Source organism: Zootoca vivipara, chromosome 4, assembly GCF_965207765.1.
Source record: "Zootoca vivipara chromosome 4, rZooViv2.hap1.1, whole genome shotgun sequence".
Taxonomy (NCBI): Eukaryota; Metazoa; Chordata; class Lepidosauria; order Squamata; family Lacertidae; genus Zootoca; species Zootoca vivipara.
In genome coordinates, this window is record NC_142587.1 from 85,501,110 (window position 1) to 85,526,450 (window position 25,341).

At 43.2% G+C, this 25,341-nt stretch overlaps 1 protein-coding gene across 11 annotated transcripts in view; it reads right to left on the reverse strand.

Annotated features, from left to right (window-relative positions):
- YAP1 (Yes1 associated transcriptional regulator) overlaps positions 1-24,645 on the reverse strand; it is an 80,967-nt gene extending 56,322 nt beyond the window's left edge. For 8 of the 11 annotated variants that reach the window (XM_060273866.2, XM_088668378.1, XM_088668377.1 and 5 more), the window contains exons 1-2: positions 23,937-24,594; positions 15,960-16,204 (exon numbers count right to left, since the gene is read on the reverse strand). In XM_060273866.2, coding sequence (XP_060129849.2) covers positions 15,960-16,204; positions 23,937-24,257 — 566 coding nt within the window. In that variant the 5' untranslated portion in view covers positions 24,258-24,594. Of the gene's footprint in view, positions 1-15,959; positions 16,205-23,936 lie in introns of all 11 variants that reach the window. The other 3 variants (XM_060273867.2, XM_060273863.2, XM_060273865.2) reach the window with 2 other exon arrangements.
- Positions 24,646-25,341: the final 696 nt, after the last annotated feature.

Here is a 25,341-nt window from a genome sequence, read left to right on the forward strand (position 1 = left end):
CCCCTTCCTCAGCAATCCTCATGGCCTGCTGTGTGTTCAACAGTGCTAGTCACACCAAGAAAGTCATGAATGGCCATGGCACAAGAGTTGTATTGGCTGTTCTCCAATGCAGGGCTTGCTTCCTCCCAGGTGTTTGCCAAAGCTCAAGCCGGAATGTTTCCTAGAGGCAATGTTTATTCTGGCAGGCATCTTACGTCCAGGGATGGGCATGGGGTTATCAGCAGTGTTTTTCATGATTTACAAATGCTTTTATTTTCAAATATAGTAATCTGCCTTTACCTTATCAGATTGAATCTTTGTGTTTTCTTTCCCACTGTCTCCTCTTACCCGACACTCATAGTCAAACTGTACCAAACATGTTTGCAGCTGATGCATTATTATTAATGGTCTGCATTGCCTTCTTCCCCACCAAACATGCACAACTTTATCCAGTAGATCTCAAGATTTTATCAACTTTAGTTATATTTCAACTTAATAACCTTGCCGTTGTCATACTATTAGCTTGTCCAATCCCCTTAAGAATTTTAATGGCTATGCTTTTCCGAAAGACCATAATTAAATTCAAGTTGATTTGCCAAAGGCAAGTGTTATGGACACCAATTTGAAGAGCCTGCAACTTTCCTAATGTCTCTTAAACATATTGAACTGCAAAGTTCAGTGAACAGTTTGGTTTTGTAGGAGGTGCCAGACAGCTTAAAATGAAACCCAATACTGTATGGCGGTTAGAGGGTTGGACCAGAGAAGCTCAGATTTGGATCCAGTTAGCTTTTTATTTACATTCTCATCCAGTTTATAGTGGGGAAGGGTGGACTGAGAGGTAGCAATGAGACCTTGGAAAAGGGTGAGGATGAGGACTTGATTTGCCAATGCTTTTGCCCATCTCAAAGTAGCTTTCCAGTAAAAGCTAGCTTCTGAGTAGGTCATTCCCAAGGCCACACAGAGAAATTCCAGTATTTGTCGGTTGTCTCCAAGATCCAAAACTCTCACCATATCCACTGGGACAACCTTTGAAGAATAGTATTCTTTTGGTAAGCGGTTTCCCTCAATTTGAAAGGCTTCTGTCTATTGTTAATGAATTTTATGGCTGAGCGTTATTATTGCATTTATATAATGAACTGCCCTGAAAACACTAAAGATACAGGTTAATAATTTAATACAGTACATTTACTCCTTCCAAAATATAGAAAACTGGGCATTGCAATTTCATTTAAAAGAACTTTTGCAGCACAGGTGAATGAAATGCTGTCTTGCCTTGGGGCAAACCAAGTCCTGGACATGCCTGAACTGTATTTTTCAGTACAGCCAAAGCATAAATGTTTTAGGTGCTTATTTCAGATAAATGGATGGGCTCATAAGTAGCCAAGGGAGAGCCCTAGACTGATAGACTGAAAGTAAGTGGTTCTGATCACTCCAAAAATAGCAGTGCCTAGTTCTGTACCACGACTAGGACAGACAGAGGCATTGCACTTGGGAGGTCGCTGTTCCTCAAGAAAGGAAGAAGCAATGAAGGAACAGAAGCATAACAGCTCCTCCCATTTGGCTGCTTGCATTTCAATGGTTGTTTGGAGAAGAGCAGGAAGAAGAGTCATATGTGGCTGTCAGGTAGGAAAACCCGGCTCTGCCAAAACAGACCAAGGGAGCCCTGCCTCTCTTTTTGGAAAATCTGGTTCTGTGCGCACACCTGCATGAATTCCTGTTCTTCAGAAAACCAATTCCTGTTATTCCTGAAAGATGAAAGAAGTTTCCTTTAACAAAATGTTTTAAATGAGTCTTCATTTATTCATCCACTTGCAATTATAGTAAATGGTTGCCAATTGTGAAATCAATGCAGGACAAGAAATGTTTTAAACAAGCCTTGCATTGGTCAGAATCACTGAAGCAGTCAATTTCTATTTAGGATATAGCAAGTCCTCAATTTACGTGGGGGTAAATTCTGGGGGTCCCGTCTAAAGCCAAAATCAATGTATAATCCTTTTCCTTTTCTTTTCTTACCTATGAAAGATGTGAATCTGTTTTTATATGCCACAACTGCAGCCAGAATATTGTTAGCAAAGTACTGGAAGACACAGAAGATACCTACAGTGGAGGAATGGCAAATGAAGATGTTGGACTATATAGAACTTCCTGATCTGACCGGAAGACTACGCGACCGGGGAGAGGTGAAGACGGAAGAGGAATGGAAGAAATTTAGAATTTATTATTAAAAAATATTGTAGAATTGATGTATGAAGAGAAATATAAGCAATTGTGTACGTTGCAGGTTAAGAATTAAGGGAGAGATATTTAAAAATAGGTTAGAATTTTATAATGGATAGTAAAGTGGAAGAAAAGATGTGGTAATCGTAATTAAGGATAGATAATATGAATAGAACCTGCAAAGAATGATATGCAATGAACCATTAGAAAGGGGACTTGAGGAAGTTCATTATTGAATTGAGTAAATTGGATTATTAAGTTAGTTTTTTTTTAATGCCTTTTTTGTTAATGTGGATGTCTGAATATGGTATGTTATATAGATGTCATTGTTGTTTCTTTTTCTTTATAAAAATCTTAATAAAAATATTTTAAAAAACAAACAAAATCAATGTATAATCAGAACACACTGGGTGCAATGGCAGTTGGCATTGCCAAAGTCTCTTCCCCCCCCCAACGCTTGCCCCCTTTTTAGAGTTGCGAAACAAGTTTTGCCAATTGTGTAAAGCTAAATGTGTTAGTTTTGAGCTTACTGCATTAGGGTTTCCTGTGTGAAAACGGAGGGTGAAATTATCACTATCACTATATAAAACAGCAGGCATGTCAGCTTCAATAAATTAAATTAAGGACCAACAAGACAATAAATTAGCTCCATTTCTGTGCTATACCTATCTCTTTCTAAGATGCCCCTGACAAGGGAACTTATCCAAAATGCATTGGGCTTTTAAATCAATTGTTTGTGGCGCTCCTGAGAACTCACCTCTTTGGGGTTTCACCAAACAGCTGAAACCTCTATTTTCCATCTGCCAGTAGTTGAAAAATATGTTGCCAAATTCAGATCCTTTGCTTTTGGAAAATTAAGTCTTCAAGTAAGTGACCTTGATTTGCTGCTATACAAGGATTTGCCTCACCTTTACAAAGACATAATGTACCAAATTTATATAAAGGTTCTATTTAGTTCTGCAAATGACAGTGCCTTACACGAGGGATCCCCAAATTTTGCCTGATCTTCATAGCCAAGTCAAAATTTGTGGTCCCTGGAGTCCCTTTCCTTCTGCACAATTCTATGTAAGTTTACTTAGAAGCAAGACTTCATTCAATGGGGATTACTCCCAACATATTGGAGCATACTGTTTTGTTTCCAGCTTCACACAGTGAAAACACAGTGCAAATTCAAGAACTTGCAAAATAAGTTTGTAAGAATTTCAAAAGGACATTTATTTAAATATTTTCCTTTGGTAATGTAAGATATACCATGAGACATCACATTGCTCATAAAACCATAAACCAGATGAAAACTAACCGGTTTAACAACTCTTGCTCTCTAGCTACACTGGGGGAGGGGTTGGAGAAGAAAATAATGAGACAGGCAGGGTGAGGGGTTAGAGGAGCAAGTGCCATGATTTATAACCAACTCTTGTTTGCCTCTTGGGGAGGTCAGGACCTGAGCAAATAAAGGTGCTTCCATGGCAGCAGTATAAAGTTGCTAGAAAGCCCTCTGCTATAGTACTTGGGCAGCCAGAGACATGAACAAACAATTTCCGTTCTTTAAAGGAACAACATCCTGTTTCACAGTGGAAGTTTTGATTTTCCTGTACAATGAAACCAACCTTAGGGCCAAAGTACATGAGTCGGCGGCAGACTGGGGTGGGATATCACTTTTTATAGCAAAAGGGAAATGTGCAGGGAACGAGAGGGGGATGATCCCTCCCCACACCTACAACTTAAATCTCTCCAAGTGAATATCCGAGCATGGTTGAGGAGAAAAACCTAATGGGAGTGGGTTTAGCATCCCATCAGTCTGGCCTTAGAGCAAATGTGAGGAAACTATGGCCTTACAAATGCTGTTGAACTACAACCATCAGCTCCAGCAAGCATTTTTCCATGTACAAGACACCCCCATGTATAAGATGACCCCTATTTTTTTGAACCCTAAATTAAGAAATCGGGCCAGAGCCAAAGCCCAAAACCAAACCTGGACCATCTGCGCCAGAGCCCAAACCCAGGCTGCCCGCGCCACAGCCCAACCCCGAACCCAGACTCCCTGTGCCGGAACCTGAACCAAAGCCCGGGCTGCCCGCACCACATCCAGAGCCCAAAACCTGTGCATTCACCATCCATGTATAAGACAACCTCCAATTTTTGACTTCTTTTTTCTTTAGCACAAAACACTCTCTTTTACATGGGAAAATATGGTACATCTTTGTCCTGCTGCAGTGACTATTTTATCAGTTTCCTTTATATCGGTTTGTTTGTGTTTTAAATACAATGCAAACTGCCTTGAGAACTTTTAATTAGTAGGTGTGGTATAAATACTCCGGGGGGGAAAATAACTAAAATCATCGTCACCACCACCTTAATGAAACAACTCTTTAGTATGGATTATTTTCACTTATCAGCGACCTTGGAGGCCTGTTATCAAACAGGAAGGTAGGGTTTATTTTAAATGAACAGAAGTACACCACCACACGCTGCCATTGACAGAAAAATCAACACTTATTTCCTAGGGCTGCCTTACTTTGAACTATGATATTATGCTTAAGTATATCTACTTAAAATCTCTCCTTTCCAATCTTCTCTTTCCAGCAGCTCTGCACGTAGCAGGGCACTCACTCAAAGGATGTTATCAGTGTTTTGTTTTTTAAGCTGCAGTGCGGTATTTAGCATGTCACTCTTGCCTTCAATGCCCACCCACCAAGCTGCCAGCGCTCCCTTTCTCCCATAGCTCTGCCTCAAGAAGACTAAGGCAAATAGGCAGACACTCCCCCAAACTCCCTAGATAGGACAGTTATTTTGCAAAGCTGCATTTTCCACACCAGCATTTCAACACCGATTTCTCTCAGCAAAATTTAAGTTTTCGGATTACAGACATCTTTTGCTCTATTTGTATCCAATAAGAACTTTACAGCACAAACATTTGCCTGGTGTTTGTGGATTTAAAAATGTTTGTGATTATTTGGCAACTGCTATACAGTGGTTTTCCCAGTAGTGATGTATGGAAGTGAGAGCTGGACAATAAAGAAGGCTGATCGCCGAAGAATTGATGCTTTTGAATTATGGTGCTGGAGGAGACTCTTGAGAGTCCCATGGACTGCAAGAAGATCAAACCTATCCATTCTGAAGGAAATCAGCCCTGAGTTCTCACTGGAAGGACAGATCCTGAAGCTGAGGCTCCAATATTTGGCCACCTCATGAGAAGAGAAAACTCCCCAGAAAAGACCCTGATGTTAGGAAAGATTGAGGGCGCAAGGAAAAGGGGACGACAGAGGACGAGATGGTTGGACAGTGTTCTCAAAGCTACGAACATGAGTCTGACCAAACTGCAGGAGGCAGTGGAAGACAGGAGTGCCTGGCGTGCTCTGGTCCATGGGGTCATGAAGAGTCGGACATGACTAAACGACTGAACAACAACATACAGTGGTACCTCTGGTTATGAACTTAATCCCTTCTGAAGGTCCGTTTGTAACCCGAAACCACTTGTAATATGAGACGCGCTTTCGCTAATGGCGCCTCCCACTGCTGCCACACTGCCAGCATATGACTTCCGCTCGCATCCCGGGGCAAAGTTCGCAACAAGGGGCATCTACTTCCGGGTTAGCAGAGCTTGTAACCCGCAACTTTTGCAAGGAGGACAGTACGTAACACGAGGTTCCACTGTACAGTGGGACCTTGAAAGTGGAATGGAATCCATTCCGGAAGTCTGTTCGACTTCCAAAATGTTTGGAAACCAAAGCACGGCTTCGGTTGGCTGCAGGAAGCTCCTGCAGCCAATTGGAAGCTGTGGAAGCCCCGTTGGATTTTCGGCTTCCAAAAATAGTTCACAAACTGGAACAGTCACATCTGGGTTTATGGGGTTCGGAAGCCAAAATGTTCAAGAACTAAGCTGTTCAAAAACCAAGGTACTGTATGCTAATGTGTATGACCCCTGTTCCACAGATTGTATACAAACACTAAGTTAAAAAACTGAAGAAGACCGAACCAAAACAGTATGATTACCTTGGATCACTGTCATCGCATGCCGTTATTTTTAAAGATAAAAATATATATTTCGCCCGTTGGAATTGGTCGACGTGTTGCCTCCTTTTTTTGGTACAAAAACCAAGGTATGACTGTATTCTTGCTATCGGAACTGAACATACCAGTAAATCAAAGTCTCATTGTGTCAAACAGATCCTTGGTAGCAGGGCTATGCCACAAATATTACTCTGGATCTCCAAGTAGTATACCAACTCTGGCAACTGGGACCCCTTGATCCGCAATTTTATATCTCACTTCTCCTCCAGGAATCTCAAGGCAGTGAACATAGGACTTCCCAAATAATATCCTGTCGAGGCCTTTGACAAATTATTGTCTCAGGCCAGCCAACCTCACAGAAACATTACACAGCTGAAACACAGCTCCTTATTTGCCCCCCTGAGCACCTTGGAAGAAAGGTGGCAAACACAGGTGCAGTGCTTTTTTCAGGGGGTACTCAAGGGTGGCGCTGTGGTCTAAACCACAGAGCCTAGGGCTTGCCGATCAGAAGGTCGGTGGTTCGAATCCCCGCAGCAGGGTGAGTCCTGTTGCTTGGTCCCTGCTCCTGCCCACTTAGCAGTTTGAAAGCATGTCAAAGTGCAAGTAGATAAATAGGTACCACTCCAGTGGGGTGGGTAAACGGCGTTTCCATGCACTGCTCTGGTTCGCCAGAAGCGGCTTAGTCATGCTGGCCACATGACCCGGAAGCTGTACACCGGCTCCCTCAGCCAGTAAAGCGAGATGAGCGCCGCAACCCCAGAGTCGTCCGTGACTGGACTTAACGGTCAGGGGTCCCTTTACCTTTACCTTACTCAAGGGTACGCAGTACTGGCACCTTTTTTGTTGTTAAAAAGTGTGGCACTTACTCTAACAACTTCATGATGAGTACCAACAACAACAAAAAGCACTGCACAGATGCATATGTGCACCCTCATGTTGTATCCGGACAGAATAGGAGTGTGATCATACAAGCAATATGACATGATTTATGCTCCCCACAGAAAGATGTTTAGAAGCCACATGAGAATTCACCAATATCACCAAGACAGTAGGTGCAGAGCTCAATGCACATTGTAGACAATCTATACCAGTACTCATCTTCTGCTTTCACACAATCCAGTACTATGTACTAGTAAGGTACAACAGAGAAGCCACACTAGAGAATTTCAATCAAGTGTGCAAGAAATACAAGGAAAGGCAGAAGCAGGATGTGCAAGCTGCCCAATAATTGCCCGTAACACACACACGCAAAGGATGAAACTGCAACAGTTGGCACAAGACAAATTAACTACATATTATTACCAAGTATGTGGAAAGAGCCTGTACATTTTGAGAACTACATGAAATCTATGTGGCCAATACACCCATAACAAAAACAGGAGCAATGCTAAAAGTGCAATTCATCTGCCTATATCTTCAGAAGTTGGCACACATGCCTTCAGAATGAATGGGATTTGCACCAGCAAAACATTCAGGACCAGATTGGTCTATGAACAGCATACCAACTCAACTGAGCTCAGTTTTTAAACCAAGTTGCCAAATAAAGTTTTACTCTGGTCACTTTTAATACAGTCAAGTCTGTACATTTGTACTCATCATGATCCTACAGTATGGTCAGCTAAATTTAAATTGTTTACTTGTATGGTTATTGAAGTAAGGCACATGGGCAATAACTAGCGAACAATATTGGCTCCTTTGGAAGGAAGGGCGGGATATAAATTTAACTATTAAATGAAAATCCATGCTCAGTGTAGTACCTCACTCCCTTCTGAATTAGCAGAACTGTGTGAAATAGTAAAGTTTGAAAAATGAATAAATTATTAGTTTGCTCAGGTAAGAGAATCAACAATGTCTGGGTTGGTCCAAGGAATCTTCCCATTTGTTCCTCTAGTCCACAACGGTTTGTTCAACCTGACAGTTATTCTCCATGGACTTTCCAACCACCTAATCCTTTTCATAGGAGGATACCATTACCCAAGTTACTCTTATACAAATTTCCAATTTATGTACATAGCATAAACTGCCCCCAGTGACAGTCTTCTGTCCTTTTCAGATACAAACCTACGATTTCTGCGTTTTGATTTTATGAAGCACTTGCGAAACAAGCCATTCTGTTTTCTTAAAGGGGCAATTATCACACATTTTGCCTTTGGCTTGCCCAGTTCATACACTGAAGGCATAACACACCTAGCAACCTCATCCGGGTTAAGTTTTAACACTCGGGTTGTGTCAACATCCCCAACAGCACCCACAGATACAAATTGAAAACTTGTGGCAAGTTCATTCAGGAAGCTATACAACAGCTGAAAGAGAAAATAGGAAGTTGTTGACAAACTCCTTGGAAGAGCAGTTTCCTGCAGAGAAAGTTAACTACAGAAGACAGCTGGGGTGATCAGTAACAGTTTCCTCAGCGTGTGGCATGATTAATGAGTGTTGCAAGAGTCTGTACAGGGATTAGATGCATGAATCTATGACGTCAAACCATCCAACTTGCTTCTACTCTAGAAGACACCAGCAAAAGCACACCTGGAAAAAAGCAACCTCTTCAAGATATGGCTCTGCAAATCATCATCTGCTGCTAATTAGAGCGTGCTTTTTTGTCTTAAAAGATGAAGCCAAACCCCCACTTCATAGTTCACTGCAATGTCAACTTACAGCTGGCCAACAGGAAGCATTTCAAAGGCAACACAGATGTCTGTTCTGCTTGCCATTTGCATGGTGCACGGGCCCATTCCAAACCCTCTTCTCTCAACACCCAGACACTAGAGGTAACAAACCACACCAAAACTATTGTGAGCTCATCAGGACAACATTTCATGGATTGCACTCTTAACTGCCAAATAGCGAGCCTTGGTTAGCCATTCTCGCTTTTAATTCAACTGTAGTCGTGACCACAAAAGCAGTTCTCAAGAAGGTTCGCTACCAAGTCTAAGCCAAAACTGTCCAAGCCTATGAGCCGCCTCAGGCAGGCAAGGGTTTGTGGAGTCAACAGAAAGCAGCCAAGCGCCTTGCTCTTCCTGTTCGACCACAACTCCATCCTGTCTGAATTAAAACTTTCAAAGCTTCAGCATCCATGGGGTGTACACACTGACCTACATCAGCATACTAGAAAGATGAAAAAGATACAATAAGTGAGGCACAGGAAGCTTCCTGTTGTAACTGCAACACCCAGTAGAAGATCTCAGAAATAAACACAAACACCTTGCAGCATTTGCTCATCAACAAATATGTCAAAAAAGGAAAGGTGAGGCTGGTGAAGTTTCACAAACAGGTGATATACCCCGCCAAAAGGCTGGCCCTTAAGGGAAGTGGCGAAGTTTGCTACGTGGCACTCCCCCACTAGGGCCAGCCAACACAATGGCTAAAATATGCAGCCTTCCATTTTGCACTGTTTCCTGGTGTAGTCAAGGCACACAAACACATCCGACCCTCTTCTAGCAGCTCTCTGGCCCTACCTTAACTTTGAGGAACTCTAATACAAAAGCCACAACTGCTTATTGGAGGCAAAAATAGCAAACAATAAACCAAAAGCTGCCTTGGGGAGCATGAAAATTTGAGCAGAGAAACAGCTGAAAGAGGGGCTACCCTAAACACTTTAGGCATTTTCACACAATGCAATTTATCCCTCTGAACTACTTTTCTACCCACACAGGAGGTAAGATACTGTGCAGCTCCTCTGCAGAGAGCAAAGCATCCAGACACTATTTGAAAACAATGGCCAGTAGGTATTTTATTTCTCTTCAGTCATGGCAAGATTCACTCTCTCTCTCTCTCATCATTTAATAAATGATTAAACTACATAATGTGGGATTAACTGAATGACATTAAGGAATTCATATTTAGAATTCATAACAAATGAATAGTGAGTTGACAAATGTTTTGAGTAATAAAAGTTAAGAACCAACTGAATAAAAATTAAAAAAAAAACAGAATCACAGAATTGTAGAGTTCGAAGGGACACTGAGAGTCATCTCAACTAAAGCATTCTTCTATGGAAACATTTTTAATTATATTTGTTATCTAATTAAGTGAGATAAACCTATAATCCATCAGGTTAGTCTAAATTTGAGGCACAATCTACTGCAACATTCTCCTGCACACTCCCCATTAAAATAAATGATAAACCAAACATGGCATTCCAATGGGAGTGTACAAAAAGGAACTTTCCAACGGGTAGTGCTAAGCTCTTATAAAAAAGAAAACTGTATTGAATGTGTAACATCCTATGCATATTGAGATGTTATTAGCCCTGAGAATCTAGTAATTGCTTTAAATCAGTGTTCATTAATTCAAAGAGTTTTATTCCCCCAAACCTTACAATTCACACTGTAAGGTTGAGATTCTTTTGACAACAATTTCCAAGAGTCATTTAAAGCACTATCAACATCACGATTGCTGGCTGAATACAGTAGTATTAACAGAAAATGTCACATAAGAAGTATTTTTTTAAAAAAGTTTAAAGAATCCCACTGAACCGGATACAGTATTCTTTTTTCAGTAGTAATACAATAACACTTTCTTTTACACATAAGCAACACATCAGACACAGGTTGGACCCATTGAAATCAATGACGTAAGTTAGTCAAGCCCGCTGATTACAATGGGTCTACTCTGAACAACTGCAGGTTACAGCATGTTTAATTGGGAGCCATGCATTAAATTTTTAAATGACTTTTCACATTATTAATATGTTTGTTTTTATTAAACATGTTTTGACCCATATTATTGGGATCAGTAGGTCTGCTTTCATTAAACACATTTTAAACCATATTACTGGGATGACAAACGTTTTCTTTCAACTTGTCTGGAAATATTTTTGTATAGAACATTTGCATGCCATCTCTTAACATAAAGTTACTTGTGTGATTTACCATAAGATGCTTCAGCTAGAAAGATAACTGTGGCGCTATTTCTAACAAGAGAATTAACTTTGTACATGATTAAGTACTGTCACTTGCCTGTTCGTTCATGTGCCATCAGTGTTTGTCATGAGCAAACAAACAAAGCAAACAAACAGTTAATTACACTACTGTTTCTGGATTTAATTTCAGATGCAAAGTGACAATATCTATAGCCCAATTTTATTCCAAGATGGAACTCAAGACAGGATACCCTCACCTAGCTACTAACCAGTCTCAGACCTGCTTATCTTCAGCAAGTCTTGTACATCTTCAAAATCATGCCCTAGGACCAAAACCACCATGCATCAACAATTAAAAACTGGATACCAAGTGTTACCCGTCTCTAGTACAGATCATCATCGCCAGTTATGACACTGCATTGGCGGACAATCAATAATCCATGCTAACTGTTCATTTACTTATAACTTTATTTGCAAACACAAAAACTGCATTGATTTCTGTTCTGCAAGAACAAATGAAACAGGCTGTTAGGTAGATTAATACGGTGCAGTAGCAGATAGGCCAAATTGTACCAAAAACTGGAGATTATTTTTAAACAGTTGCTTTCCATTTTCCATTTTAACTTTCTTCTGTCCAGCCAGCAATCAGGTCTCATTAATTCTGATGGTCTTTTTAAAAAGCTACTATGTGGAACCTGTACCGATTAACATATTCACCAAAAACCAAGGCTAGAGCCATGCATTGCAGGTGTTCCCAATCTTCGAGAAGAAACAGTACTTTTTCTAAAGAGTACTTTTTCTATCCCGTACTGACTTACATTGGGCAATACTTCTTTTTCAAAGCACACCTCTACCCAACCACTTCTTTCCAGTAGGGCACAACTAGCTACACGCTTCTTCCTGAACTGTGCACGCTTTTTTCAAGCGGTCCACAGGGAGCAGCAATGAACTATTGCTGGGTCTTCCAACAGTAATGCAATATTAAACTGCTCTTGGTCAAATGTGAATCCTGAGGTCAGAACAGGAAGCCAAGTGTCAGTGAAGGGCACCCACAATTAGGTTTCAAGTGGAGTAACTGAAAATAAAAAGAACCTCCATATAACGTACTATTTGTCTGCTTGCTTTGTCAGAGGAGCCATTTTCTCCAGTAAAGAGGGCACACAACCCAGCGTGGGAGAGCCAAACATGTAGGTACCATTGTGCTGCTTCTGGACAGGACTGCAAAAGCTGTACACACAGCTCTGTCACTTTCTCTAACATTAAGGACTATCCTGTGCTAAATACCAATTTGTGCAGACTTCCACTACCAATCCTAACTGATTTGGCACCAGTGACTGTCTCATGGTCAGAATTTGGAAGAGGTGTCAGTATGAAGGAACGAGAAGAAAGGCAGGCAAAGCCTCTAACTCGCATGATTGAGAGGCTGATTGTCAAGATTTAAAAAGACTTGCTGTAGTTTAATGTGAGCCAATATTAATTTTAAAGTGCTCACATGCGCACATTCTCTCTTTATCTATATATGTTCTGTGTCGCAGACAATGAGAATATTGTCAATTGCATTTCTACCAGCTGTGGTTTTAAAAAAAAAATACTACGGCTTTAAGATGACTTCATGCATTTATTTCTGCTAAAAACAGAACTTTCAAAACAAGCCATTCTTTAAACTTAGGTAACCTAGGTTACAAAGTAATAAGATATCATTTTACACAAAACAGTGGGTCTGGTACATCTCCACAACACACAAAATCTATATAGGAGTGTCCATGTTGTTGTTCTTCGGGCCTAAGCAGAACTTTCAGAACTGTCCTCAGATTCTCCCAAACCACAGCAGCACCCAAGGAAAAGCAGAAAGAAAAACAATTTATTAAGCTGTTTAAAATCTCCCCAGATCAGCATGTGACCCAGCAGGGAGAGGTTCAAAAAAAGAAAAAAAGCACAGCCTTTATTTTTCTTCCTAACAACCTGGTTTGTTTCTGCTCTTTCCCCCCTTCAAGACACATCCTTCACAGCTAGCAGCTCTTTCAATCATTTACTTTGGATGTCTGCTTGAGAACAAATGATCTTGCTCATGCAGATGAGTTTGCCAGACTTGTGTGTACTTTCCAGTCTCAGGCTCTTTATTGTCCTTATGGAAACCTGACCCTTTGAAACAGATACCAAGAAAAGACCAGTGAGAGAGGGAGGAGATCACTCATAGGAGCAGGAAGACTTTTCTGTAGCAATAATAAAACTGTCAAAAAAAATGGCCATGATCAAACGGTTCCTCTGCTTCCACCTAAATCTGCATAGGTTGGAAAGCCAGTTACACAAAGGCTTACGTTCGTTTTTCTCCTCTTTTTAGAGGCAGCTCGTTTTTTTAAAAAAGGAATTTTGCTGAACTGTCTACTACAATGTGCAGTTTCCAAGTCCTATATTCTTGAACTGAATTAGATATACAGGGTAGAAATCAACACTACCTCTACTCAGGGTAAATCGACTGAAGTTAGATATGACTAACTTAGTTTGGTTATTTTAAAGGGGCCTGCTCTGAGTAGGACTTGGTTGAAAAGAACCCATAGATTGCAACCCTAAGGGAAAAAATCCATAGGAAGATCTGCTAGATGCTTGGGGTTAGGATCCAGTGGATTTCTGGCTGAACTGGGAGGCAGCCAGGCTACACCACTGTAACGTCCCAACCTCAGTTCAGCTGGGGATACATTGGCTTGTCTCTCCACATGTGGGCAGCCTGGTAAGCCCTGGTAGGGGCCATGGTTGGGGCAGGACCAGAGAGGGGAAACTCAGACCAAATCCTCCTAAGCATATTCAGTTTGGTCACGTGACCTGGCAACCCTGCAAAAAGTGGGGTGTAACTGAAACACCATCTTAAAGGCTTCTTTTCCTTCTGCCAGGCTTAGCAGAAGCCCCACTCCTGAATGGAATCTGGTACTTTTCACTGGCTTGCTGTACACCAGCATCTTGTGCATAGGATTGCTCCCAAAATGCACTTGAGTTGAAAATAGTTACTGCTAAAACAATATGAATTGAGAGGGTGCCTTTTATCTTATACTTATTATGTTTTTGTGTACCTCACCCTTAGACCATTTGCTATAGGTAGTGATATAGATATTGATTGATTGATTGATTGATGATAGATGATAGGATAGATGATAGATCAAGCCAGCCACATCAGACCATTGCTCCATCTAACTCAATATGATCTTCACTAAACGGCAGCAGCTACTCGGGGTTTTTATGCAATACTGTCTCTCAGACCTAACTGCAGATTCCAAGGATTCAAGCTGGAACTTTTTCTGCTACAGCCTTGCCCCATGGATCCAACAATGCAATCTTCCGTACAGCAGATGTCTAAGGAGGCCAACAAGAAGAATTAACCACTACACTCCTTATTTTTTCTTAAGGAAAGGCAATGGAAAATCTGATGAGATGATGCTGTAAAATGCCCACACGGTCTTAAAACACAGGGCTGTTATTAACGCGCACTAGATCCATGCACCGACTTACTCCTTCCTCCCTTGAACACTGTCATTTTCCCCAATAACTACCTGGTGTTTTTATATTGCTTACTGCACAACAGCTTCACATTCATTATCTCAGCAAGCCTCACAAGCACCCCGCAAAGCAAGTCAGTTTCATTTCCATATTATGAGCCAAGGCTTCCCAAAGGTCACCAGACAAGTACAGGCTAAGGAAAGATTTTTAGCCCGGTTCCTGTGCTTCACAGTTCACTTTCTTAACCACCATGACATTTTACAAGTGGTATGGCTGTCACAATAAACCATGGTTTATCGTGAAAAGAATGAACTGCATTAGACGGGTGGGATAGAAATTTCTATATAAATTAATATGTTTATGGGACTAGTAATGTCAGATGATAGGGTCTGATCAGGACGGATTAGTTGTGCGTGACAAGACCTTCTTTAATAGACCTTTCAGAACCAGACACCCATGAGGTCCCATCCTGTCCTACATTCTAGAGCATGGGTAGGCAACCTAAGGCCGGGGGACCGGATGCAGCCCAATCACCTTCTCAATCTGGCCCACAGACGGTCCAGGAATCAGTGTGTTTTTACATGAGTAGAATGTATCCTTTTTAAAAAAATGCATCTCTGGGTTATTTGTGGGGCATAGGAATTCATTCATTCCCCCCCAAAAAAATATAGTCCAGCCCCCCACAAGGTCTGAGGGACGGTGGACCAGCCCACGGCTAAAAAGGTTGCTGACCCCTGTTCTACAGGTATAGAAAGTATGCAGAGTCAGCCTACAATCAAGTGAGCATATGAACTTAAAAAGTAGGGATGGGCAGACCTATGGCCCATAAATAGTTAAAATTATCTACAAAATCATAGCTTTTTTTAAATTAAAAAAGTGCTCTTCATTATTCCAGAGAAGTTGTGGTGGAAAAAATACTGAGTTTTAAGGAGGGGAAGAACCTGCCCCCCCAACTCAGGTATCCCAGCTCACACTTTTGCTGTTCCTAGTTCTATATGAAAGCATGAAACTACCTTATCAGCCCACTTATACTGTCTCTATTGACTTGCAGTGACTCTTCAAGATCTCTCACCCCTGCAACCCCAAGATCCTTTCTAACCGAGACTCTGGAACCTTTCCGTTGTGAAACATGTGTAACAGGTACAACCATTCCCATATACTATCAAAAGTCTTAAAATACTATATGTTTATAAGTGATATGCAAATTGCTTAATTGCATAAAGTTAAAAGTATACAATTATTTTAAAACTGACAATACAATTGACCCCACACTGTCAAACAAGGATATGGCCTTCAGGATGAAGCACAAGGTATTAATTCTACCAGAATTGGTTGTGGTGTGTTTTTTTTAAGCACAAAGATTTGCTGCCGTCAACTCCCCTTTCCCGATCATTGTACTTACTTCAAAAAATATCTCTGGCCAGAAGGTGTCTTTGCCATCTCCCAACCCGGTGGTAGGGGCACATCATCAGGGATTTCAAAGGATGACTGGCGGAGATGTTGAGAAGAAGGTGCCGCTCCAGGAACTATGCCGGAAGGGGTAAGCCCCCCTGGAGAAACGGTTCCCAACTGCAACGATGCTGGAGAGGAGTGGGCACGGACATGCTGAGGTGTGAGGGCTCCTGCTGTCCCTGCGTCTGTGCTGGCCTGCAGAGTTAAACAATTCCTTAAGTCTGTGATGTAGCCAGGTACCCATTACGTCAGCAGCATGCTCGAGAAACCCCACTTTTCACCTAGAAACAGTGAATCTGTGTCAAGGACAGGTGAACGCACAGGGCATTGCTGCTTCCAACACGTAGGGTAATAACCAAAGCTAATGTTGAAATGGGCATGAGACAAAAACTGAATTTCATTATTTCACACACAGGTATTTTTTAAGTCCGGGACTGCGGATACAGTACAGTCATACCTCAGGTTAGAGACACTTCAGGTTACGTCTTTTCGGGTTGCGCACCGTGCAAATCCAGAAGTACCCAAACGGGTTACTTCTGGGTTTCGGCACTCGCGCTGAAACACTAAATTATACTTTGCGCATGCACAAAAGTGCCAAATCGAGACCCGTGCATGCACAGACGCGGCGCTTCGGGTTGCGAACGTGCCTCAACGCACAGATCATGTTCGCAACCCGAGCGTCCACTGTATTGGAATTGGACCGATGTCTTTTGTGAAAGATAAAGCTTTATAACCAGGTGAGGAACTTGGTGTCCAGCAACAACTGGAGTAATGTAACTCCCATCAGCCCCCAAAAGTCCATCAAATGTCATAGGCTTCTCATCCCTGCTTTAGAAGAACATTTCTACTGAATGGTTTTATTGACATGTACATCTTTTAGAATTTTCAGGTATCCCTCATCTCTTCCTAATACCAAGTTCCTGCTTCTGTCTGCTCTGTCCTCTACCACAGTCCCCCCCCACCTCCACTGCTGTCCCACATCTTTATCAAGGGCTTCAGAGACAGCTGTGAAAGCTGTTTAAATGGTCTTACAAAATGGGACAAATGAAGTCCACATTGCAAACAGTAATACATGTCTGGTTTTGCTAAAATGTGTTCCAGATGACAAAAGATTAAGGGGGGGGGAGAGAAAGCATGATTTAAAGCAGGGCAGGGCAAATCACTCTTTTTCTCCAGGCTAACTTTTCTCCTATTACTGTATCTCCAAGGCAGAACTTCTCAATGCTGCCATTTTAGAATACAGCTGGAGATATAATCCTCACATCCCTTCTGCGATGTGATGGGATTCTACTATAAATTGAACAGAGTTGTGTCTCTTAAACTGCCAGGATACACACACACACACACAAAAACAACAACAACAGAGAGCGAGCCAATGAAGTTGTACTCTGAGTAGACCCACTGAAATCAACACACTTCATTAACTATCGATTCCAATCAGTTGACACTGAGCATGACTAAGCTGGATATTGCCCAGGATGGTGTTCAGTGGTCACTGCATGTTCTCAAGGAACTTTGCATTGCATTGCAGGTGGGGTGGACAAGATGATGCTTGGGGTCCCTTTCAACTCTGCAATTCTATGATTCTGTTATTTAGGACATTGGCTGCAGCTTGGGGAAACTGGAGACTAGAGTAGAACAGGTAGAAAATATGGATGATTAGTTTGAGCCAGGCTTCTAGTATTTCAATCAGGCCTGATCAGTTCTGAAGTTTCCTACTGAATCACAGAGGCTGATGTTGCAGATCCCCTAATCTCTTCTGCACCTTAGGAAGGCTATGAAGCCCGAGTTTGCACAACTCAAGAGAGGTTATTAACCTAGATTTCAGCCTTAGACTGTAATCCACACCCAACAACTGCCAAGTCCTTTACCATTAGCCTAAGTAATTCTCAGTTTGTGTTAATATGCTGAATTATTGTCCACCAAGATCTGAAGACATAGACATGAAGCTTTTGAAAACCACAGACACCTAGACACACAGATAGCTTTTATGCATTTTATGGTGTATATAGATGTATTTCTGCAGAGCTTTAAGGCCCAAGGCTTGGAATTAAGTACACAGTTCAATGTGAAACTGTTTAGGCAAGTATTTTCGCCTTTTGTATTCAAGCAGCACACATGGATTACACTATACAGCTATCTCCATATGGGAGGCAGCTCAAACGCAGATTAATGCCAGTTTGCAAATAAGTAAACCATGATAAAAACCACTCTCGTACTTGAAGCTGAAGATGGTTTCGGTACATAGCTAATAACTTTTCTTCTGCAATTGAGGGGAGTTTGAGATACTGGACCTACATGGAAAGTATGTGATAAGCCTGTACTATGTTAAAGTTCAAAGGCAGCAAAGCAATCATCTCTACTTGCAACTCTACAACTTCAAGTCTAGGGTTTTTTCCATTTAATATCTGTCAAATGAATTAATGTTTGGGTAAGAGCTGTATGCCAAGGTTCAAGCAGACTTTTTTTAAAAAGCCACACACAAAGCCAAGCCCCTTTTTAAGAGAGGTTTAATAATGGAAAAGCTGACATAATTGGTCACAGAAATATCAGAAGCGGTTGCAAAATAGTCACTTCTGCTGGCTGAATAGATGACAATAGCTTATGATGAAGACTCAAAATATACTTCTCAAATAAAAAATCTTGAAGAAAAAGAACCAATTCCAACTCCTCTCCCCCTAAAAAAAACCCCACACACAGAACCCATTAAGTTGCCAAATTATTAACTTCCATCTTGTCTGTTCTAATATTTAAATAACTATCCACAGGCTAAACTTATTCAGAACCCAACATCTCCTTTTCAGACAGCTTTTCTCTTAAAGTGTTTATGGTCTGCAAGACTATGGCTTCAACACCTAGATTCAAGCTTCAAGACAGCAAACACTCCACATTACAGACATCAAAGTGTCAACAGTACAATGGCAATATATCCCAGCCCTGACATTAGGAAGGTTCACGCTAATGTCACAGGAATATGCTGCAATCCAATGCTCTTAAGGCACAAAACTGATCACAGCTCTACATGTAGAAGTTTTTGGACACTCACACAACTCACCTCAGTACACCAGTCAAGAGCAATTATGAGATCAATGTCCATTTGCTTTTTGGAGTGATTAATTTCCAATATCATTTCAGAGGCTTTAAGCCAGGGGCTCTCAAACTAAGGCCTGGGGGCCAGATGCGGCCCAATCGCCTTCTAAATCTGGCCCATGGACAGTCCGGGAATCAGCATGTTTTTACATAAGTAGAATGTGTCCTTTTATTTAAAATGCATCTCTGGGTTATTTGTGGGGCATAGGAATTTGTTCATTCCCCCCCCAAAAAAATAAATAGTCCGGCCCCCCACAAGGTCTGAGGGACAGTAGACCCCCCCCCCACTGAAAAAGTTTGCTGACCCCTGCTTTAAGCCTTCTTCCTGCAGCAATGGCAAGAACTCTGCTTAGGTGACAGCTAAAACACTGGTGTGGTGAAAACAGGCCTTGGAATGATATGGGGGGGGCTTATCTAGAAAGCGCAAAATTCAAGGCTTCCATAGCTCCAACTCCCCCTCCTAGCTCAGAGAGAAATGACAGACTTTCCACAATCCTGGGAAGAGGGAATGGGGGGATAAGTGTGGTGTGGTGATTAGGGGAGTCAATTAGGACCCGGAAGACCAGGGTTCAAATCCTCCCTCAGCCATGAAGTTCACGGGTAACCTTTGGCCAGTTACTTGTCTCTTAACCCAACTTACTTCACAGGGGAAAGGGGGGAAATGAGGAAGAAAGAACCATGTGCACAACCTTGAATTCCATGGAGAAAATGTGTGCTATAAATGTAACAGTAAATATAAATCATTGAAAAGACAAAGTGCAGGGAATGCAATATGCAAGTGGGTAAGACAGGGGAGTTAAAGCCCCCTCCCCTACAAATTCCCTAAAGTTAAGGAATAGGGGGGGGGGGAAATGGAGTTGCCACAAGCATTTTAGAAGGTCTTAGAGAGGATGGCATAGCTCGGGATAAGGATTAAAGGTAGCTCAAAGGAAGGGATAGGAGAGAACTGCTGCTATCACTCCCACCTCCCCCATTCACAAACAAGTGGCCAGGAAAACAAGCAAACAAAAAACAGATTAGAGGTGAAGAAGAGGGAAGCTAGCCTGAACAGCTCCATCCAGGGATTTATGAGAGAATAAAATCAGAAGGTAGATCAACACTTCTTCACAAGCAAAGACAAAATGGAGGGATGTGAAGGGGGATTTCTACTACTGCAGAAGCAGGTCTATAATGGGCAAAAGTGAAAATTTCCTCATAATGAAGAACGCTGGAAGAAGAATGGAGGTGGGATAAAGAGGATAATTATATGCTGGGAAGTGCTGTGCAGAGGAAGGGGGCCACCACCGAAAGGACTTCAGAGGGTAAAAAGAGGTTTCGGAGCTCTTCTAGAAAGGAAATTATCTTCCATCTCCTAAAGTAAGGGACAGAGAGAAGGAAGCTTAAGCACTGCCGAACCACTGCACATCATTCTCCTAAATCCAACACGGTCTACTTGAAAATTTAGGATCATCAGCAACTGCACCCCATCACCACAAGCTCAGAAGAACTGTGGAGGAAAGGCAAATGAAAAAAGTGATCACTTCATAACAAGAACCAAAAGCAAGGGAACAATATCCACCTATAATACAAGCACCAAGGCTAAGCACAGATTCAAGAGGAAGGAGGTGAAAGTTGCATCTTGCGCTGCAGAGGCCCAAGAAAGCGATTGAAGTTTAGGATCCCAACATGAAAGCAACAGTGCAGGGGAGAAAGCAAGATTCTACCCTCTCTTTCCTCCTCCCCTCAAGAAAGTGTCAAACTAGAACTGGGGAAATCAAGGTTCAAACCCCCACTTGGAAATGACACTCTCACTGCCCAAACTTGGTCAAGTAACTGGATTAGTCCTTGCCTAATATCAGGGCCGTCTCAAGCACGTCGGGCGCCCTGGCGCCGTGGCGCGGTGATCGCTCCGGTGCCCCCGCCCCGCTTCATGTTGTGGCTGGTGGGCGGGCGCAGCGCGCAGCACAGTTTTTGCGCAGCTCCGCCGCACAGCGCCCCCCAGACTATACCTAGAGCCGGCCCTGCCTAATATTAACCCATGGTTTAAACAAACTCAGGGTTCTTTGAATGTGCAAGTTCAGCAGGTTAACCACAATTTGATTTCTACCAATGAATGAAGCTGTGGTTGGCTTAGCAAACCATGGTTTGTTTTAACCCATGTCTGAACCCAAGAACCATGGTTTGTTTGGCCAGCCCACGCCAAACACTCATGATGCTACACTGGCATGTGGAAACAGCAGCTGGAAAACAGGCCCTCCTGGGCTCCTTTGGGAGGAAGAGCAGGATATAAATTTAATAGCTAAAATACAAACCAAGCTTTGCAGGACAAGCAATGGTTTGTTTGCTCATCTGTGAGAGGACTCACGTTTGGCTGAACAAACCATGCCTTAGCAATTATGTGCTAACTGTTATCATTCTCTTTTGGCCTAACTACTTCACAAGGTTGACGCAAGGAAAACATTGTGGTTGGGTAGAAAACCATGTATGCCATCTTGAGTTCCTTGGAGTGTAACAAAAGTATTACAGTGGTACCTCTGGTTACGAACTTAATTTGTTCCGGAGGTTCTTAACCTGAAACCATTCTTAACCTGAGGTACCACTTTAGCTAATGGGGCCTCCCGCTGCTGCCACACCGCCAGCGCGCAATTTCTGTTCTCATCCTGGGGTTCTTAACCCGAGGTACTACTTCCGAGTTAGCGGAGTCTGTAACCCGAAGTGTTTGTAACTTGAGGTACCACTGTAAATCCCTACAAGAAGCCACGGGCTTCTAGCATAATTATGAGACAAATTCTTCTCCCCTTTCCTGAAAAACTAGGAACGGGTGTTGAATACCTCAGACAACTGCAAGGAAACAGAAAACTATGAAGTGCTTTTCACATTAATAAATCAGTAACTCAGTTTTATTATTGTTCTGAAAGAATACACAAACACACACACTGGGGGTGTGTAGGCAACTTCCCAACTAGCAAAGTAGTCATGGTATTTACATCTTTAAGTGTCAGATACACAGGATCAAGCTGCCTGGAAGCCACACCCTCTGACCTGGAAACCCTTTTCCTCAAGGCTCAGGGCTGCCTCACCCACAGCATTTTTGTACACTCAAGTAGGAAAAGCAAACACCTGTGCATACAGTTGCACATGGGAAGCATACAAATGTTCATTTTGCTACAGAAGCTCCATCTCTTCAAACCTTCTTAAGCAGGCCTTGAAAACCTACTTGCTTGCTGTGGCTTTATGGTAATGAGATGGTGCAATATGTTGTGCTAGTTTACTGTGACTGTACTGTAGTTTTAAGGTTTTACTGGGGACGATGACTGTAGTTGTAAGACCACTTACTGTGTTTAATGTACTTTTGTCTACTACTTGCTACTTTCATTAATTATTTTTGCTGCATATGCTTTACAAATTATTGTTCTATACCTGTTGGGTGGACCCAGGTACCTTGTATGTTGCCTAGTGAGTTTTTTTTAAGGCAAGATACAAATCTAATACTGTAAATCAATACATACCTGCACCCATCTATTTAGCAATATATGGCAGCTTCCTAATGTGTACACATGGCAAAAATCCAGGTAAACATCATGCAAGTGTTCAATTCTGAATAACCCCTCCCCCACCACACAAGAAATACAAGAAAAGTGTGTGTAAAGGCTGTCATCAGCCATGAAGAGGAGGCAAGGCTACACTTGTTTTTACCTGAAAAGCAATATATAACTGCATCTGCCAATTTTTCTTCTCCTGACATCCTTAACTCTGGTTTTCCTTTCCTCCCTTTATTTACCCTGTTGCGTCATCTTCTGTCAGCATTTAGACTGCAAGCTCCTTGGGGCAAAGACATGCCTTTTTTTCATCCATCTTACCCAGGCATCCCCAAACGTCGGCCCTCCAGATGTTTTGGACTACAATTCCCATCTTCCCCAACCACTGGTCCTGTTAGCTAGGGATCGTGGGAGTTGCAAGCCAAAACATCTGGAGGGCCACAGTTTGGGGGTGCCTGATCTTACCCAATGAAACATCACTTGCAAATGTTAGATGATGATGATGATGATGAAGACTACGACGATCACAAGCAGAGAGAGACAATGATTTATTTTTTAATCATACTCCTACCAGTATGGTGCAAGACAATCTGCACTGAACTCTGAAACACAGTATATCATTAACTTTGATTCATGATTTTGTACACCCCAATGAAACACAAAACTCACAAAAAAGGCTGCTATACCCTTCCCTTCAGGTAGTCTGACCCATTGAAACTAAGTGAGATTTACTTCTAAGTAAACACCTAACAGTGTTACACTATAACAAAACAAAACAAAAAACCACTATTCCCTATCTGGAGTTCATGGTGAGGTGGGAAGGAAGGGAGAGAGAAAGAGAGAAAGAAAAGAAAGTGGGTGGGGGAGAGCATGTTGCTACTATTGTTCTTAACCACTTTATTCTTAAAATACTGTACAGCCTTTTCCATCCAGCCCTTTCAAAGGCAGCTGACAAAAGTTTATGGAAAGTGAGATGGGGGGGGATGTTTCAAGAAGTGGTGTGTGAGAGAGCAGAAAACAGCCCTTTCTCTACAAATAAATATAGATATCACAGCTTTTAATCCTACCCATGTTTGGTTGCTTTTAAATGACTCCCACCCATTCCCCGACGCTGTTTTTAAGGTAGATTTTTGTAAGCCGCCTTGGGTCCTTGTGGGGGGGGAGGGAAAGGCGGGGCATAAACAAATCAAACTATTAATAAATAAAAATAATATTTGGCAATATCATAATTAACAAAAACAACACCCACACCCAAACAGGAAAGTTTCTCTCTCTCTCTCCCCCACCCACCCACCCCCCACCTCCCCAAACCCGCTCACCTGGCGAGAGTGGGCCTTGGGCTCGGGCGGCTTGAAGAAAGAGTCGGGCAGCTTCCGGAGCCTCATGGGCAGCGTGTGGGGGACGTTGGCGCCCTTGGGGTTCATGACGGCGTTGAAGAGAGCCTCCAGGTCCGTCTCCGAGTCGCCGCGGACGTGCACGATCTGGTGGCCGGCCGGGGGTGGGCCGGAGACGGCGCCGCCGGGCTGCTGAGGCGGCGGCGGCGCCTGAGGAGGGGGCTGCCCCGAAGAATTGGGGGGCGGAGGAGGCTGCTGCCCCGGTTGCTGCGAGGCCGACTGCTGGGGCTGCCCGGCGGCGTCCATGGCGGCGGGCTCCCGTCCCCACCGACTCCTCTCTCTCTCTCTCTATCTCTCTCTTTTTCTCTCAAGCGGCCGCAGCTCCGCGCTCTCCGTCCCGCATCCCCCGCCGCCGGTTTTGGCTGCCCGCCCGCCTCCTTCTTCTTTAAAAAAAAGTTCCTGCGAGTTGCGCCTCCTCCACACGCAACAGCGCAACGCAGCCCTCCCGACTCCTTCCTCAAGCCAACACGGTGAGGAGCGTGAGAATGAGGACTTTTAGATGCAGTATCTATATTTCGGAGGAATCTCGTCCCGCGCGCCGCCGCCGCCGGACCCGCAGAACGCGCGCACAAACACCGCCAAACAAAAGTTCTGAGACGCGCCCGCCCGAGCCAGCTCCGCCCAGCGAGAGCCCGCCCGCGCCGAATCCGGCGGGACTTTAACGCAGCCCAGCCGGCGAGGGTGTGTGGGAGGGGGATCCTGCTCCTCCTTCTCCTCCCGCTGCTGGACTTCTCGCGCCCGGCCGCGCTGGATTTTAGAGAGAGGACATTCTTTCTCTTCCCCCCCCCCGCCCCTCCACATGTACACACTCCAGTTTTTTTTCTCTTCCTCTCCGCCCCTACTCCATTTTTTACTCTCTCTACGTCTCTTCCCCCCCCCAACACACAGCACCCCCGGCGTGTGCTGAGTTTTTTCGGTTTCACGCGCCCGCCCGCGCGGCTGTTTTCCGTCGCGAATTTGTCTGTCAACCGCGGGTTTTTTACAGGACTTGCTTTAAAAGAAAGAGGTTTTCCATCCCTCCCACGGAGACGGGGAGGAGGGGAGGTTGGGTTGCCCCCTCCCTCTCCCGCACCAGAACGGGGGGGGGAGATGAGGGAAGGAAACGAGACCCTAGTCACAGCACAGACTCCAAACCCCACACTTGGGGGGGGGGGTCAGGGCGCCCCTTCTTCCCTTGACAGCGGCGAAAGCTGCTGCAACGCCACCCCGTCCCCCCAAGTGGGCTGCAGAAAAAGGCCAGAGCTCTTCTTCGTTTAGCCCCCACTAGAACCAGAGTCTGTCTGTCTGTCTGTCTGTCTCTCTCTGTCTCTCTCTCTCTGTCTCTGTCTCT